The sequence below is a fragment of the Ambystoma mexicanum genome, chromosome 7q, assembly GCF_040938575.1.
Source record: "Ambystoma mexicanum isolate Mex_15411 chromosome 7q, UKY_AmexF1_1, whole genome shotgun sequence".
NCBI classification, from domain to species: Eukaryota; Metazoa; Chordata; class Amphibia; order Caudata; family Ambystomatidae; genus Ambystoma; species Ambystoma mexicanum.
This window is the reverse complement of record NC_090941.1, coordinates 1129267006-1129284395: the sequence shown is the minus strand read 5'-3', so window position 1 is coordinate 1129284395 and position 17390 is coordinate 1129267006. Positions and strand designations below refer to the sequence as shown.

Genomic DNA, 17390 nt, shown 5'->3' with positions numbered 1-17390 from the left:
GGATCTCTACTCGGTCAACGGCCCTCTAACAGGCCATTGCTGTTAGAGGCCATGGGATCTCTATTCGGCCCATGGCCCTCTAATAGGCCATTGCTGTTAGAGGGCCATGGGATCTCTACTCATTCCCACGGCCCTCTAACAGGCCATTTCTGTTAGAGGCCATGGGATCTCTACTCGGCCCACGACCCTCTAACAGGACATTGCTGTTAGAGGGCCATGGGATCTCTACTTGGCCCATGGCCCTCTAATAGGCCATTGCTGCTAGAGGGCCATGGGATCTATACTCGGCCCATGGCCCTCTAACAGGACATTGCTGTGAGAGGCCATGGGATCTCTGCTTGGCCCATGGCCCTCTAACAGGCCATTGCTGTTAGAGGCCATGGGATCTCTACTCGGCCGGCCCTCTAACAGGCCATTGCTATTTAAGGCCATGGGATCTCTGCTTCGCCCATGGCCCTCTAACATGCCATTGCTGTTAGAGGGCCATGGGCTCTCTGCTCGGCCCACGGCCCTCTAACAGGCCATTGCTGTTAGAGGGCCATGGGATCTCTGCTCAGCCCATGGCCCTCTAACATGCCATTTCTGTTAGAGGGCCATGGGACCTCTTTTTGGCCCATGGCCCTCTAACAGGCTATTGCTGTTAGAGGCCATGGTGTCTCTACTTGGCCCATGGCCCTCTAACAGGCCTCCATTGCTGTTAGGGGGCCTTGGGATCTCTACTTGGCCCATGGCCCTCTAACAGACCATTACTTTTAGAGGGCCATGGGATCTCTGCTCGACCCATGGCACTCTAACAGGCTATTGCTGTTAGAGGACATGGTGTCTCTACTTGGCCTATGGCCCTCTAACAGGCCTCCATTGCTGTTAGAAGGCCTTGGGATCTCTACTCGGCTCATGGCCCACTAACAGGCCATTGCTGTTAGAGGGCCATGGGATCTGGGCCATGGGATCTCTACTTGGCCCATAGCCCTCTAACAGGCCATTGGTAGCTATTTTAAGCCATACCATCAAACTTCGTGCTGGTAGAACCTGCCTGTGTTTTCTGAGTGTTAATTGGAGCTGTAAACACGCTACTTGTGTAGTAAAATTTCTTAACCAGGTCTGCCTTCAGCCACTCTAATTACAAGCACTATGTGTGCCCTTCACAGCAGTCCTGTGTTAAAAATAAGCATTTGCAAAGCCAGCAGTGTTGACTTAGGTATACATATTAACATTTGCCAGGCACTGCTATTATATGGTCAGGTACTGGCACCATTTTGCAGCTGCTACCATCAACTATGGCAGTGACTGGCAAGGGTCTTTCCCATGCCTACACAAACCCCCAAACCGTTGGCATTGCCAATGCCTGTTTGATAATAGCTGCAACCCAGAACAACATTAACAGGTTCTCAAACACTGACAACCAGTTGCTGCAAGTAATATCTGCAAGGACCCAATCAGCTGGGCCTTTCCACACCTCAAGTTAGTTTGCACTTTTGGGCAAGAGATTTTCCACTGCTCTTCCATGACCTCCTCTCACCAGCCACAGCTCATAGCTATATACAGCGCTCTGTTGCTTGCCGGCCACAGCTCATAGCTATATACAGCGCTCCGTTGCTTGCCAGCCACAGCTCATAGCTATATACAGCGCTCCGTTGTTTGCCAGCCACAGCTCATAGCTATATACAGCGCTCCGTTGCTTGCCAGCCACAGCTCATAGCTATATACAGCGCCCCGTTGCTTGCCAGCCACAGCTCATAGCTATATACAGTGCTCTGTTGCTTGTCAGCCACAGCTCATAGCTATATACAGCACTCCATTGCTTGCCAGCCACAATACAGGGCTCCGTTGTTTGCCAGCCACAGCTCATAGCTATATACAGTGCCCCATTGCTTGCCAGTTAGGATCATCCCACACTTAGACATACACCCATACATAGCTGCATTTAGAGGTCCCCTGCACTCATACTATCCACAGGCAAGAAGGATGTGTTGACAGCAGTTTGTCTGCCAGGATCTCCAAACCTATCTTAGAAACAGGGAAGGAGAGAGAGAAAGAGAGAGAGAAAGAGAGAGAGAGACAGACAGAGAGACAGAGAGAGAGAAAGAATGAAATTAAGTAAGCAAGACAAAGAAAGACAAACGAAAGAATGAAAGAAGAAAGGAAAGTAAGAAAAAAAAAGGAAAGAAAACATAATAGAGAGAAAGAAAGAACGAATAAAAGAAAGAAAGAGTGAAAGAACTAAAATAAGTAAAAGCAAAAGAACGAAAGGAAGAATGAAAGAAAGAAAACTAAATAGATAGAAAGAAAGAAGGAAAGAAAGAAAGAGCAAAAGACAAAAGAAAGAGCGAAAGAACAAAAGAAAGAAAGAGCAAAAGAAAGAAGGATAGAAAACGAAAAAGAAAGAAAGAAAGAAGGAAACCGAAATAGAGATAAAGAAAGAACAAAAGAAGGAAGGAGTGAAAGAACAAAAGAAGGAAAGGAAGAAAGAGAAAGAAAAGAAGGAAGGAAGGTATGTATACAAGATCCTCTTCTATTTGCTCGCACACATTTTAACTAAGAAGAGCATCCATAGTTTAAACATTTAAAATGCTACATTTGGTGAACGTTGGAGAATATGAGTATTCCAGAACTGGAGAGCAAACTTAACAGGATAGTTCCACATCACCTGCGTAACCAATCAACTGGAAACACGTATTTCTGTTTGAGGGTTGCTTAGTTGTAGAGAATTCCAAGGGCCTCATTTGAAATGCAGTGGGGGTAATTGACTGGTTGGTTAATTGCAGGCGTTTTCTGGACTTAAGGCCTTCTTCCAGAGCAGTGAAGGCAGGAAAATAAAGTGGGGGCTTCCTGCAATACCCCTAGAGAGCAGAGGGTCATATCTACTTCTGGGGAGCAGTACACCAGTGGGAATCAGGGTGCCTGGAGGGGCCTCCGGTAACTTCGGCCTTTGAGGCATCAACACCAGTTTGGCTGGTTTTCTGGACGGTCCCTCAGATTCCCAAAGTTCAGTGTTACTTCTGGCAACTTCAGTTGCTCAGAAAAACCAAAAAGGACTCTTTGGCAATGTTGAGCTCTTCATTGCCAACAATGCACTGTGGACCCATGGGATGGATTCAGGAATGGGCCGCTGCCTGATCCATCATGGTTTCATGGCATGTATTGATTTGATTGTTTGCGGTGTGAACATAGCCCGAGATCAGCAGAGGTGTTTTACAATGTGTGGGAGTCACCGTCGGGCCTGGTGTTTTTGGACAGCAGCACAGTTCTTCTGGTGGGTGAGTGGAAAAAAGGTGTATTTAGTCGTGTGGGAGGAATTGATGGAAGAAGCACATTTTTTGTGTTTTTTCAAAACTGGAGAATGGTCGGGGCATTCTATACCTGCAGCCACATAGAGATTCAGAAGGCTGGGGAATGGCAGGAGAGGGACTGGGTGTGGGTCTTCTCTTTGCAGGCTTTGATTTCAACCTTTTGATGGATTTGCCTCGGGAGGCAGGCAAGCATCCAGAGGTGTGGAGTTTAGACTCCAAGTATGTTGGTGTGCCATTCATGACTCCTTTGTAGATGTACAAGCAGTTTTGTATAACATCCCGGTGTGGACCGGAAGCCAGTGGAGCTTGTGCAGAGAGGGAGAGATGTGATTGAATTTGTGGGCATCTGTATGGGGCTGCCTGTGGTGTGGTGGGCAGTCGCGAGGGGGATAGATGCAGAGTTAGCAGTCAGGTAAATAGGGCATTTCCCCAGTCAATGTGTGAGACCACAAGAGCTTGAAGCAATGTGTGGACATTGTATGGGGGGAGGAAGGGTCCGGTTTTGCAGATTGTGCTGATCTTTAGCCAGGCCATGTGGGGTTTCCTGACTACTTTTGAAAGGAGAGGCTGCTATTGACAATTAATCCTGGACTTTCCCCAGAGCTAATGCCTGAGGGATGAACCCTTTTAAATGCGTATCAGTAAGCAACATTTGGACATGCTGCTTGGCAGGGGGTCCAATGAGGATTAATTTGGTCTTGGTCAGGTTAGACTCAAAGTAGACATTCAATATCCAGGTTTGGCTGGTGGCCAGGCAATCATGATATGATCTGATATGATGTGGCATTTATAACGCAGGTGTTTCTAGGCGCGACAAGACAAGGAGGGGGAAACAAAGGAAGGGTAAAACAACAATATTACTAGTGTGTCATTGAGATCATGCAAGTGCGGGAAGTGGGAAGTGGAGAAGTGACGGTGGGGGGGAGAAGTTCAGGTAACTCAATAAGTGCAGCCAGTGAATGACTCATAAGTGCAAAGAGAAGGGACTGTAGCGTTGCAGGTACAAACCCTTCAATGCTGGGGTTACGTGGAGGAGGTGCAAGGGCAGCTGGACCTGCAGGAGCCTGGGCCCGAGTTCAGATGGTATTCAGGAGACCGGTGCGCAGAGCAGTCAGGTATGTCAGCAGGGGAGATGAAGAGAGAAAGCAGAAATGAAAAGGATGGTCTTGAGTTGCTTCTGGAACTGGAGGTGATTCTACTCAAGTTTGAGAGCGACAGGGAGACTGTTCCAGTGGGAAACCCCAGCTGAGGAGAGAGATCTGCCTTCAGATCTCTGCTTGGTGAGGCGTCTGACCCTCTGAGAATTAGAGGTGGATGAGCGAAGAGCTCGAGAAGGAAGATGTTTAAGTAGATAACGTTGTAGGTAGAGCAGTCCCAGGCCCCAGAAAGCCTTGTGGACAATGCAGAGGGTCTTCAACTTGATCCTTGCAGCCACAGGGAGCCAATGAAGAGATTTCAGGGCTGGAGAGATATGATCCATGGGCTTGAGGCCAAGGACAACCTTGCAGTCCTGTTCTGGATAAGTTGTAAAGGTCAAAGAGTAGAGGTAGGCAGATTTAGAAAGAGGCTGTTTTAGTAGTCCGGCCTAGAGAGGACCAGAGCTCTGGAGACCGTGAGTTTCTGGGGGAAGGAGAGGAAAGGAAGAATACCTCTGAGGAGGTGCAGCTGGTAGTGTGACTTCTTAGAGACATCATAGATGTGAGGAGAGAATGGGAGGGTGGGGTCGAAGATGACACCAAGGTTCTTAGCCTCACAGGAAGGAGCAGGAAGAGGGCCCAGAGTGGGCAGCCAGAGAGAGAGAGAGAGAGAGGAAAGGATGGAGCAGGTGTCCCAATGAGGAGGATCTCCGTCTTACTGGCATTAAGGCAGAGATTGTTGGCTGAACATCGTTCCTCAATTCGTATGAGAGAAGGAGAAGAGGTGGCTGAGGGGAGCCTGAAAGAGAGCTGGGTGTCATCCGCATCACAGTGAAAATTGGAGCACAAAGTAGCGAGGCGGTGGGCAAGAGGTGCCAAGTAGTGGTTCAAAAGTCAGGGAGAGAGGTTAGACCCCTGGGGAACACCACAAGTAGAGAGAGACATAGAAGAGAGGAAAGACCCTACTTGGACCTGAGAGCGTCGGTCGGTGAGAAAGGAGGTCAAGTTGTCATGGAGGCGATTGAGCACGATGGCACGGTTGACCGTATCAAAAGCAAAGGATAGAGCAAGGAGAATGAGGACAGAAAGGAGATTAGAGTCATGATTGTAGAGCAGGTCTTCATGGGTGCTCAGGAGAGCAGTTTCCTTGCTTCTGGCAGCTCTAAAGCCAGGCTGGTGATCATGGAGACAACCAACAGATTCAGTATGCAGGCGTGTGAGGTCTTGGAGGCCTTTGACCTTGAGGCACAGCTGTATGATGTCAATATAGTTATTGAATGGCTATGTTGGGATGTTTTTGGAATATTCCGAGATGTTTCATATATAATTATTATCATTAGAATATTTGGAGCACTGACATAGCTTCAAGGAAGCAACAAAGCACTTTACAAGTCATGGGGTAAACACACTGTGAGGGAAGCAGGTATTCAAGGGAGTGGGGAGCTAATAATGGGGAAGGGGCATGGGTAATTAGTTAGCAAGGGAGGAGGGTGAAGAGTATCTGATGGTCGATGGTGTCAAATGAAACAGAGAGGTCAAAACGACTAGTAGGGGTGAGTCACCCATGTTGATTAAATGCAATGTGGTGTCCACCACTTGGATGGTGGCATTCTCTGTACTGTATATAGGGTGGTAGCTGGACTAGTAGTCATGGAGGAGTCCGAGTTCTTCAATTGTAGCCAATAGTTTGGATACAACACATTTTCTATGAGTTTCCAATGCACAAGAGGCTTGTGATGGGTATGTCTGTTTTACCTATCAGATCCTCCCTCCTTTGTATGATTGATTGATACTGTCATCACCATTGAGCTGCCTTGCTAAACTCGATAAACCTGCACCAAACAAACAGCTTTGCACAATTGAGTCATTAATCGAGAAGGTCAAGCCCCTCTTACTCAAAGACACAGCCGTAGGGTCCTAATAATGTCACACTATCAGGCTGTCAGTTCGAAGACACATGCAATGATAACCAAGTACATCATGACAACTCAAAACTTTTCAAATAAAGATTGAGGTTGTTAAACGAACCAAGAAGATGAGGTCAATGCTTTTGAGCCATCAAAGAAGAACTAAGTTAGCAAACTTGTGTACTGGGTTTATAAGTGTCCTGAACAGGTGGCTTTTCCTTGGGCCCTAGCTAATGGTAAGGTCCCTATTCCGTACCTCGGCTAAGAATAACCTTTGTTTAATCATTTGCCTATTTTTGATCATATTCTTCTAGTACAATGCCTAGCCAACTGCCATGTGTTTGTGAGTGTATTCTGCCTATATTACCATGTGATTTACTTTGTAGAGGTCAGCTGTACTGTTTTAGGTATCCACCTATTTAAGATCACTATTCTTTTCTAGACTGACATGGAAGTTCCATGTATTTTAGTGCATCCTTATTGTGTTTGTTTGCATGTATCAGGTTACCCAAGTAAGTAAGAGGTATACTATCTACTTGTGTCTGTCTACTTTATTTTTATAACTGAAAAACCTCTGGGACAAGTTGTGTTACAAGTGTCGGCCTAACACTAACGTGAGACTGCTAGACATCACAAGTCAGAAAGGTACTTTTCTATACAAAGTCTTTATTAAATTGGTCAGGGTGGAGTTGGGCTGAACTCCCATGAGGAGATGTGGAATTTCCACAAATAACCACAGCATTTTCTTTTGTAAAATAAGCAAAATAAAACAATGCCAGGAGAGGGTAAACTGTAAGGTGTTTGTGATGCTAACCTCATTAAGGAGGGGTATTTTGTCAGGCTGTGATATTACCACCCACCAGCCATCATGTACCCTCATGCGCCAGTCTCAATATACTTCAACACATTCCTATCAGGAAGTATTACTTCCCCCTACCATAAGCTAAATGGTTCACGGCCAGCTGTGTCACGAGCTTTGACACTCTGCTCCCCGATGGTCACAAGATCCTCTCCGCACCCAGATCCACCCGGTCCGGAGGGGGTGTAGCTCTGATCTTTCCTGAGTGGATTCCTGCCTCTGCCATTCCCACACAGACTTACTCCTCTTTTGAATGCCTTGTCTGCAGGCTTTCTCTCTCTCCTAGCCACCCTCTTACTGTGGCTACTATCTACCGGCCTCCTCGTCAGATCACTTCATTTCTCACTGAGTGGGTGGACTTCTCGTACTTCCTCCTGGCCTCAACCACTCAACTCCTCCTTCTTAGTGACCTCAATATCCATCTTGACTCTCCTTGGTCCTCCTCTGTACTCTTCCGTGACCTCTGTGACTCCCTCTCCTTTTCTATCCTCTCCTCTGGCCAGACTCACTCTGCAGGGCACACACTTGATGTCTTGATCTCTTCTGACCTCACCCTCTCCACCCCTCTGACCACTCCTTTCTCCTGGAGTGATCACTCCCTCCTCTCATCTCTCCCTCTCTTCCCCCCAGGTCAAGCCGACCCCAACACTGCCACCTGCCTTCTCAGACATCTGGCCCATTAAGCGTGTGTCAGTTGAGGCTTTCACCGCCACCTACTCCACCGCCCATCCACCTCTGGCTGACTCTCATCCTGACCCAGCCCTGTCTATGCTCTACTCTTCTATTTCTGATACTCTTGATGCTCTTGCCCCTGTCATGATGATCCGTTTGAAGCCCAACGCCAAGTGCAACTCTTGGTACGACTCTGAACTAGCTATACTTAAACGTAAGTGTAGCGTGGTTGAGAGGAAATGGAGGGCTTCATGTTCATCATCTGACAAACTGACCTGTCGCGTGTTCCAATGGCAATACCGACTCTCTGTCCACACTAAGAAGAGAACCCACATCAAAGCCTGTGCCTCTGCAGCATTTAACAATTCATCCAAACTCTTTAGAATCTGCAAGGAGCTAGCCAACCTTGCTGCAGTCTCTACCTCTCCTGTCACCTCCCAGGCCCTTTGCACGGTCCTTGCCTCTCACTTCATCTCAAAAACCCACGACATCCTGTCCACCCCCTTGTCGCCTCACCCTCTTCTTCCCTTTTCTTCTGTGAACTTTGGCCTTCCTAAAGCCACCCCCTCACCCTCCTTCTTGTCATTTCCTCTTTTCTCCCCGATGAGGTTGCTAGACAAGTTAGATTTATGAAAGTCTCGTCAAAACAGGTTCCTCCCTGTTCTTCCAAAACCATCAAGGACCACATTGACAACTTTGCTCCTGCCCTGGCTGATTTCTGCAACCAATAATTTGCCTCAGGTGCCTTCCCCTCCCCTCCCCTTCTTGCCCAGCTAACTATCACCCAATCTCCATCATTTCATTTCTGGGCAAACTCCTGGAAAAACTGGCCATCTGGCACTCTGATTCTGTTGGTTGTCTCCACAACCATCAGTCTGGCTTTAGAGCTGCCAGAAGCATGGAAACTGCTCTCCTGGACATCCGTGAAGATCTGCTCTCCAACCTTGACTCTAACATCCCATCTATCCTCATCCTACTCAATCTCTCTTATGCCTTCGAAACAGTCAACCATACCATCCTGCTCAACCGTCTCTGTGACAACCTGGGCATCACCGATCAGGCTCTTTCCTCTCTGATCGACCTTCCCAGGTGCAACTTGGGTCCTTCCTTTCATCTATCTCCATTTCTACCTGCGGTGTTCCCCAGGGGTCCAACCAATACCTGGAAACTCTCACCCACCGCATTGCCATTTTTTTTGTCCAATTTTCAGTGCTATAGTGATGACACTGAACTCATTTTCAGGATTCCCTTGGCCACCTCTTCTCCTTCTCTCATCTCTGATTGCCTATCTTCCATTGAGGATTGGTGTGCCACCAATGATCTCTGCCTGAAAGCCAGCAAGACGGAGATCCTCCTCATCGGCACACCTTCACCCTCCTTTCCTGTCACTCTTCCTACTTCACCTCCTCAGAGGTATTCTGCCTTTCCTCTCCTTCCCCCAGAATCTCACTGTCAGGTTGGATTATTGCAACAGCCTCCTTCTAAATCTACCTGCCTCTACTCTCCATCCGTTGCAACTAATCCAGAACAGGACTGCAAGACTTGTCCTTGGCCTCAAGCCATGGGATCGTATCTCTCCAGCCCTAAAGTCTCTCCACTGCCCCCCAGTGGCTGCAATGATTAATTTCAAGACCCTTTGCATAGTCCACAATGCTTTCTGGGGCATGGGTTCAAAATACCTTCATCTGTCCCTCAGTAAATACCTTCCCTACCGAGCACTTCTCTCCTACATCTCTAACTCGCTCAGGGTCAATGGTTTTTCAAAGGAGCGGGCTGAGGGTAGATCTCTGTCTTTGGCTGGGGCCTCCCTGCCACTTAAGGAGAACCATCTCCGATCCCGGAAGCACCTGAAGACCTTCCTTATTAGTTCTGCCTTCGCTCCGCTTCTCACATGCTGATCTGTTCTGTCTCGGGCCTAGTAAGATCGTTGTTTTGGTCTCCCTTGTTCCCCTCCCTTATCTCGTCACGCTCTGAACACGTGTACGAGCACAATACAAATAAAATATCAATATCTATAAGGTCTTAATTAGGTTGTGATACTGTCACTGAACAGAGACAAGTCACCCTCCTTGACAACTATTAACTCTCCTTCAACATTTCAGGTCTTTCGCTGGTTCTGGTCTTCACCAACTTCTGAGATATAGCTCTTGGCAACCATTCGGATCCCTCTCTCGGGTTCTGGTTTCTTCCAGCATCTGGTATATATAGCCCATAGAAGGCTTTCTGCTTCCTCTCTCTTTCAAGTCTCTGACAGCATTTCACATATAGAGCCCTACAGACTCTCAGATGTTGTCCTTGTTATAATCTCCACCATTGTCAGATATATAGACACCCACAGCCTCTCAGTTCTCTTCCTTGGTCTAGTCTTCACCACTGTCTGAGATATATACCCCCAACGCTGAGATATCGACCCCCAAAGACTCTCAGTTCTCTTCCTTGGTCTAGTTTTCACCGTTGTCTGAGATATAGGCACCCAATTGTTCTCAGATCTCTTCCTTATTCTAATCTTCCCCTTTGTCTAAGATATAAATGCCCACAGACTCTCAGATCTCTTCCTTGTTCTAATCTTTCCCATTGCCTAAGATATAGTCGCCCACAGACTGTCAGGTCTCTTCCTTGGTCTAGTCTCCACCATTGTCTGAGATGTGCCCCCAACGCTGAGATATCGACCCCCAAAGACTATCAGTTCTCCTCCTTGGTCTAGTCTTCACCATTGTCTGAGATATACCCCCAACACTGAAATATGGACCCCAAAGACTCTCAGTTCTCTTCCTTGGTCTAGACTTCACGATTGTATGAAATATAGTCCCCCAAAGACTCTCAGTTCTCTTCCTTGGTCTAGTGTTCACCATTGTCTGAGATATACCCCCAACGCTGAGATATGGACCCCCAAAGACTCTCAGTTCTCTACCTTGGTCTAGTTTTCACCATTGTCTGAGATATAGATACACACTTGTTCTCAGATCTCTTCCTTGTTCTAATATTCCCCATTGTCTAAGATATAGACGCCCACAGACTCTCAGTTCTCTTCTTGTTCTAGTCTTTACCATTGTCTGAGATATAGACTCCCACAGACTCTCAGATCTCTTCCTTGTTCTAATCTTCCCCATTGCCTAAGAGGTAGATGCCCACAGACTCTCAGATCTCTTCCTTGTTCTAATCCTCCCCATTGTCTGAGATATAGACACCCACAGACTCTCAGTTCTCTTCTTGTTCTAGTCTTTACCATTGTCTGAGATAGATTCCCCTGCAGATTCTCTTACCTCTTCCGTGGTCTAGTCTTCACCATTGCCTACGATGTAGGCACCCACAGACTCTCAGATCTCTTCCTTGTTCTAATCTTCCCCATTGTCTGAGATACTGACGTCCACAGACTCTCAGTCCTCTTTCTTGGTCTAGTTTTCACCATTGTCTGAGATATAGATACACAGTTATTCTCAGACCTCTTCCTTGTTCTAATCTTCCCGATTGTCTACGATATAGACACCCACGCACTCTCAATTCTCTTCTTGTTCTAGTCTTTACCATTGTCTGAGATAGATTCCCCTGCAGACTCTCAGATCTCTTCCTTGTTCTAGTCTTCACCATTGTCTGAGATAAAGACCCCATAGACTGTCAGCTCTCTTCCTTTTTTCTAGTCCTCACCGGTGTCTGAGCTAGAGACCCCTACAGATTCTCAGCTGTCTTCCTTGTTCTAGTCTTTACAAGTGTCTGAGATATAACACTCGGCAGGTTTGCCTTCTTAAGGTAGACTGCCACAGGGTCCAAGCTTTTGTTCTCATTAATCTCCTTCCATTCTGCTTCTTTCCTTATCTCTCTGCCATGTGGTGAGTAGCACTGTATGATCTCCTTTCTGCTAAACTGAGCATTTTTACTGTCCCTGCGAGATAGTGGATTACACAATAGCATGTCTGATAGGTTAGTTCCTACTCTGCCTACTCATCATAGGGTATTCTCCATTTGCAATTGTTTCTCATCTGGTGATTTACATGTTTCCATAACTGTTCCCTGTTGTGCCTGATTGTTACCTTGTGGTTGTTAATAATTGTTAATCGAGTGCTGTGTGTGCCAGTCAAGGACTTAAAGGGCTAGTGTGCAATTATGAAGTCAGTCTGGTGCACCATTTCCTACTCAGAGCTCTGCAGGGCTATCACTGGTCTCGCTCATTACTATGCAGTTGTTTCCTGTCTCCAGGGTGCATCCAGATTAACCTTGGGCTTCCCTTGCGAGCCGGTACTGGAAGATGAATGGTTTTCACTGTACGTGGCATATGGGTTGTTAACAGACGCTGCAGTATTTCCATTTTCTTGCTATTTAAGAGAGTCCCAATGATCATAACAACTACTGAATTGTGTGAGGGTGGTTGGGAATGGGTCTCCCTCGCCCTCCCTTATGCCAGTCCACGTGAGATGCTCTCAATGATCTTCATTGTATGCCCAGGATAACCAGCAGGAAGCAGATTAATTGGATGCCCATCTAGCCCATGGGGATGCCAAGGGACTTCAGTAAATGCTAGAGATTAGGGACATGGATTCTCAGAAAGGCTTTGGGAAATCACCCATTAGCCATCTTTGCACACACTTTACTTATCGAATCACCATGTCCGGTCCTCAGAACCACGCCGAGTCTCCAGGAAGCAAATGGGGAATGGGCATGGGAACAAGCCATTGATCTCTGGCAACAACCACTCAGGGGTCAGTTCAGGGGTGGAGATACAACTGTCTGAATATTTCACTGTTGGAAAGGTGCGATTTAAGGACTGAGTTGTTTTCTTGAGTCTCTCTGCAACTTTGCTTCACCTGCTCAGGGAGTAGGCTTGTGGGTCAAGCAAAGATGAAGCAGTAGCCAGAGATGGACTGACGTAAAAGAAAAGCTCAGTTAGTTTGAAGGTCTAATAGACATCGCTCCTCATATGTGAAAATCAGGTGGAATGGAAAGAGTGTTGCCTAAAAAGTCACCTTGTGATGAGAGAGAGTGTTAAGTGATGATGAGATCATCAGAGTCTGAACTGTGAGACTAACATGCTAATCAAGACACTGCTATGATTAACCAAATAATATACATTATCTTAGTAACATCCTGTTTACTCTTTACCATAGATGCAACTGACTGCAAGGCATGCCCGGATGATGAATGGTCCAATGAAAGACGGGACCAGTGCATCCCTAAAGTGATTGAATTCCTCTCATATGAAGAGCCGCTGGGTCTTACGCTCAGCACCTCTGCAACCTTATGTTCATTGCTTGCTGTGTCGGTCCTGTGTGTCTTCATTAAGTACCGAGACACTCCTATCGTCAAAGCCAACAATCGTGGGCTCAGTTACCTACTGCTACTTGCACTCATGTTCTGCTTCCTCTGCTCCTTCATCTTCATCGGTCGTCCAAGAAACATGGCTTGCATGCTTCGACAGATTGTCTTTGGGTTGGTTTTTTCAATCAGTGTCTCCTCGGTTCTTGCAAAAACAATCATTGTTGTCATTGCCTTCAAGGCAACCAATCCCAACAGCCCTGCAAGGAAGTGGCTTGGATCCAAGACACCAAACTGCATCGTCTTTTCCTGTTCCTTGGTACAAGTTCTTATCTGTGTTGTTTGGCTGGTGAGAGCGTCTCCATATGCAGAACAAAACTTGAGGGCCTATAATGAGAAAATCATATTCCAATGTAACGAAGGCGAAAACATCTTCTTCTACTGCATGCTGGGATACATGGGCCTCCTCGCTACTGTCAGCTTCATCGTGGCCTTTCTCTCCAGGAATCTCCCTGGAAGCTTCAACGAGGCCAAGCTGATCACCTTCAGTATGCTGGTGTTTGTCAGTGTGTGGATCTCCTTCATCCCAGCATACCTGAGCACACGCGGGAAGTACATGGTGGCCGTGGAGGTGTTTGCCATCCTGTGCTCCAGCGCTGGCCTCCTCTGCTGCATATTCCTTCCCAAGTGTTATATCATTTTAGTGAGACCTGAAAGAAATACCAAAGATTTTCTTGTTGGAAAAACTAAGACTGGTGGAAAGAAGTAAAATGAAAGTAAAGGACCAGTTTGGCTGTAATTGCTTTCATGGGGATTGTTACACTACATTCATTGGGTATTTTTAGGAGACCCGTACACAATTCCTTGTTATGGGGGTCTTAGTACTGTAGCCCCTTAACTACATTAAACTGTGTCTGAACCTATCGCTGGTTATCTTGCGATTTGACATTTCCTAAAATATTACTAGCAAATTTGATAACAGTATGTTAGCTAACAATTGTTTTGCTTCTTGTATAGCCCTTCATGCCTGATGATAGGAATTGCAATAACAGGTGTTACTACTACCCAAGCTAAGGGTTCCTCCTTGGGAGGATGAAGTGCTGAATCGACCCTGCCATTGGTTTTAAAGCTGCAAAATACACACTGGCCCCATGTGAGTGGCGAGCATTAAACTTGTGAGCTACCTACTTGGGTGATGTATTTTTTTTTATTTATTTGTATAAGTAGGTTACGAACGACAGAAAAACTGGAATGATGGGCTTGCACCAGACACAAGTATTTGATGAACCAATATCGTCAGCCTACTCATTAGAAATGTCCTTGGCCATCAATGGTGGTGACTAACGACCCATAATATCTCCTTCATGTCCAACCTTCTTAAAGATACAATCATGATATACTTAAAAAAATTAAATTAGCTTTCATTATTGTAAGGAATATTTCTGGGCTGACATATATCATAGCAATGTTTAATTCGAGCTGCCCTACTCCAATATGCGATTAAAAAAGCAGCTTATTATTCCCTTACGATTCTTCATTTAAGGAATAAGCGCAGAGCAGGGGGGGGGGGCATTCCCATTTCAGGTAATGCTGCGGGGCCCATAGTCTGTTTTCCCTTTCCCTGGTGGCCATTGAAAAAAGTAATCAAAAAAATGCCTGCCGTAGAAACGGGAAAAGGGAACTAAACGTAGTCCCGTCTCTCTTTCCATGGTGCTCATTAAAAAAAGTAAACAAGAAAATGGCTTCCATGGAAAGGACAGAAGGGACTACACATAGGGCCTCATTCCGAGGTGGGCGCAAAGGGATACCGGGCACCGTTAAGGACACTGGTGCCAGTAATCCCTTTGTACCCTATTCCGAGGTCCCTTAGCGGGTCCCGACCTTAACGCCTGGTTTTACCAAGCATTATGGATGGGGCCCGTTAAGGGACTTCAGAGCTAATAATGGTACCGTAATTTGTGGTACCGTTATTAGCGCCTTCCCATTGAGCCCTATGGGGGCTGAAATGGGAATGGGGAATGGCTTTTTCAATGGGGAGTTACCAGTCCTGCAAAGGTCAGACTAGACCGGTAAATCCCCAATGAACGAGGGGGGACACAATACCAGTATTGGAGGTAGTCATGGCGCTAATAGCGCCATGATTACCTCCAAACTCGGAATGAGGCCCATAGTCCCTTCTTCCCTTCTATGACAGCCTGTCGCCGACCGGGAACGGACGCACTGGGGTCAGAAGTGGTCCCAGCATGTCTGCTCCCGAAATGGACTGAAAAGAAGGTAAGTGGGTGTGTGAGGTAGGGAGGGAAGTCTGTGAGAGGGGGTTCGGGGCAGCCGCTTTTAATGTCCCTGCTATGCGCCTCCTCATTGGCTGAGAGGCTGCCACACCCCTGCTCCCACGGCCGGGTACTAATATCCTATAGTGTCTGAAAAGACGAACAAAAATAAAAAGAAAACCATGAGTCTCATTCGGAATTTGGCAGAATAAATAGTGTTAATTTCACCAAAAATAATGTACTGTTACTGCAGGTGGCAACAGGTTTAACGCCATGGAAACTGAAGAAAATCCTCTAGAATCAGAGAGGCTTTTTCACATTCTGGAGTCCAGCAAGACTCTTCTGGGGTTTGGAAGAATTACCGCAAGTTGTTTTTTCAGCTGGCAATAATTCCTACGCTTTTACAGGAGGACATTTCTCGGCCCAAGTTCTGGAACATTTGATTTCAAGATTCCCCATCAGTCTGAGTATGATGGAACTGTAAAAGGGGCAGTAACTATGTTATCACCACGTTTCACAAATTCGCTAGCATGCTGATTGCAGGCCAACGTGTGTCTCTCATTTCATATAGATGTAATTAAATAATCTACAGAAGGCAATGTTCAGGGACCAGCTTCCATGCTTGCAGGGCTCATGTCAGTGGCAGTGCGATGAAAATAGACTTGGGGGACATGTCCTTGGCGTCGGGGGTTTCATAGAGTAGTAAACACCTTTTAACCTAGAATAAACCAATGTTATATCTATTTCAAGCACATGACAACCATTGTGCGACACATTCTGAATGAGATACACATTATCAAGTTGAAAACATTTCCAGTTTTTAAATGTTCATATTCACAGGAAGGAGAATGGGTTCAGATGCATTCTCATTTCACACAGCATGGACATTTAACATACAGATATATGTGCCGATGAACAATACTATGAGACTACTCCTGTTAGGGTCATTGGTACAATGAGCTGAAACCTCAGTCATTGGAACTGATGGATTGTGCAATGATGTCAGCATAGCTGCTGAATCTGCACAGAAATGGATGTAGTGTAATGAGGCCTGGCCACTTAGACAATGATAAACTGTCTGGAATTTAAGATTGGAATTTTATTGGCATATGCAAATGTTCTTGGTCATGTGAGTGACACAGCAGGTGCATCAGAGAACAGTGACAGAATAATGAGAAAATGGAACAAGGACTTGGCTAGACTTGCCCCTGGCATCAGAGCAAGGCATGCTCTGAGCATTGGCCAGGGACATCTCACTAATATAGAACGGTGTCCATCTCATCACCCAATTGATTATAATAAATATAAGAGTCTGCTGCAAGGTGAGATGGTGGCATGATTCACTTCAAAGTGTGATGGTGTGGGTTTAGTTTCTTCCACAATCCTGAAGAACATTGAGCAGGCCACTTTCAGACAAACACTGCAATCCATGGAGTTCCCCTTCTCTGAGTACTGCTATGCAGGTCCTTAGTAACAAATACAACACTATTCCCACTGCGCTAAAAACATGGCCCCTTTGAAACTGCGTTGTTACAGTTTATGAGGGGGTCACACTCAAATCAGGGAGTTCCCCCCACCCAAGCAAGGTGGCGCGCACCCAAATCGGTTATACAGATTCACTTGGGGGAGACCTCAAATCCGTCTCGCACCCACCCTAACAAATACCCTGTGTCACCAATGGACTAGGAACCGGACCGGTGTATAGTAAGAATACATATACATTTAGGTATTTATGGTTAGAGAAAGAAGACTAGCAGCCAATTTCAGCCACACATGCTGTGGCAACACCCAATATCACAACTCCAAATTACTTTCTGTTATTAAAAGAACAAAAGTAACATTTGCAGTCACAGCTTCCAACAGATTTAATTGCAGATTAATCAATATAAACCATTCACAATACAATGGAAAATTCGTTTTGCACACACATTCAAAGAACAGGCAGTGAGTGCTTTGGGATTCTGGTTTGGGAGTCAAGAGAATCGATGGGAAATTTCGATTTCAGGCTT

At 46.2% G+C, this 17390-nt stretch overlaps 1 protein-coding gene across 1 annotated transcript in view; it reads left to right on the top strand.

Moving 5' to 3' along the window:
• LOC138528224 (extracellular calcium-sensing receptor-like) overlaps positions 1-13906 on the top strand; it is a 172433-nt gene extending 158527 nt beyond the window's left edge. Inside the window, exon 5 of the mRNA XM_069639681.1 lies at positions 12964-13906. Coding sequence (XP_069495782.1) covers positions 12964-13880 — 917 coding nt within the window. The 3' untranslated portion in view covers positions 13881-13906. The remainder of the gene's footprint in view (positions 1-12963) is intronic.
• The last annotated feature ends 3484 nt before the right edge of the window (positions 13907-17390 follow it).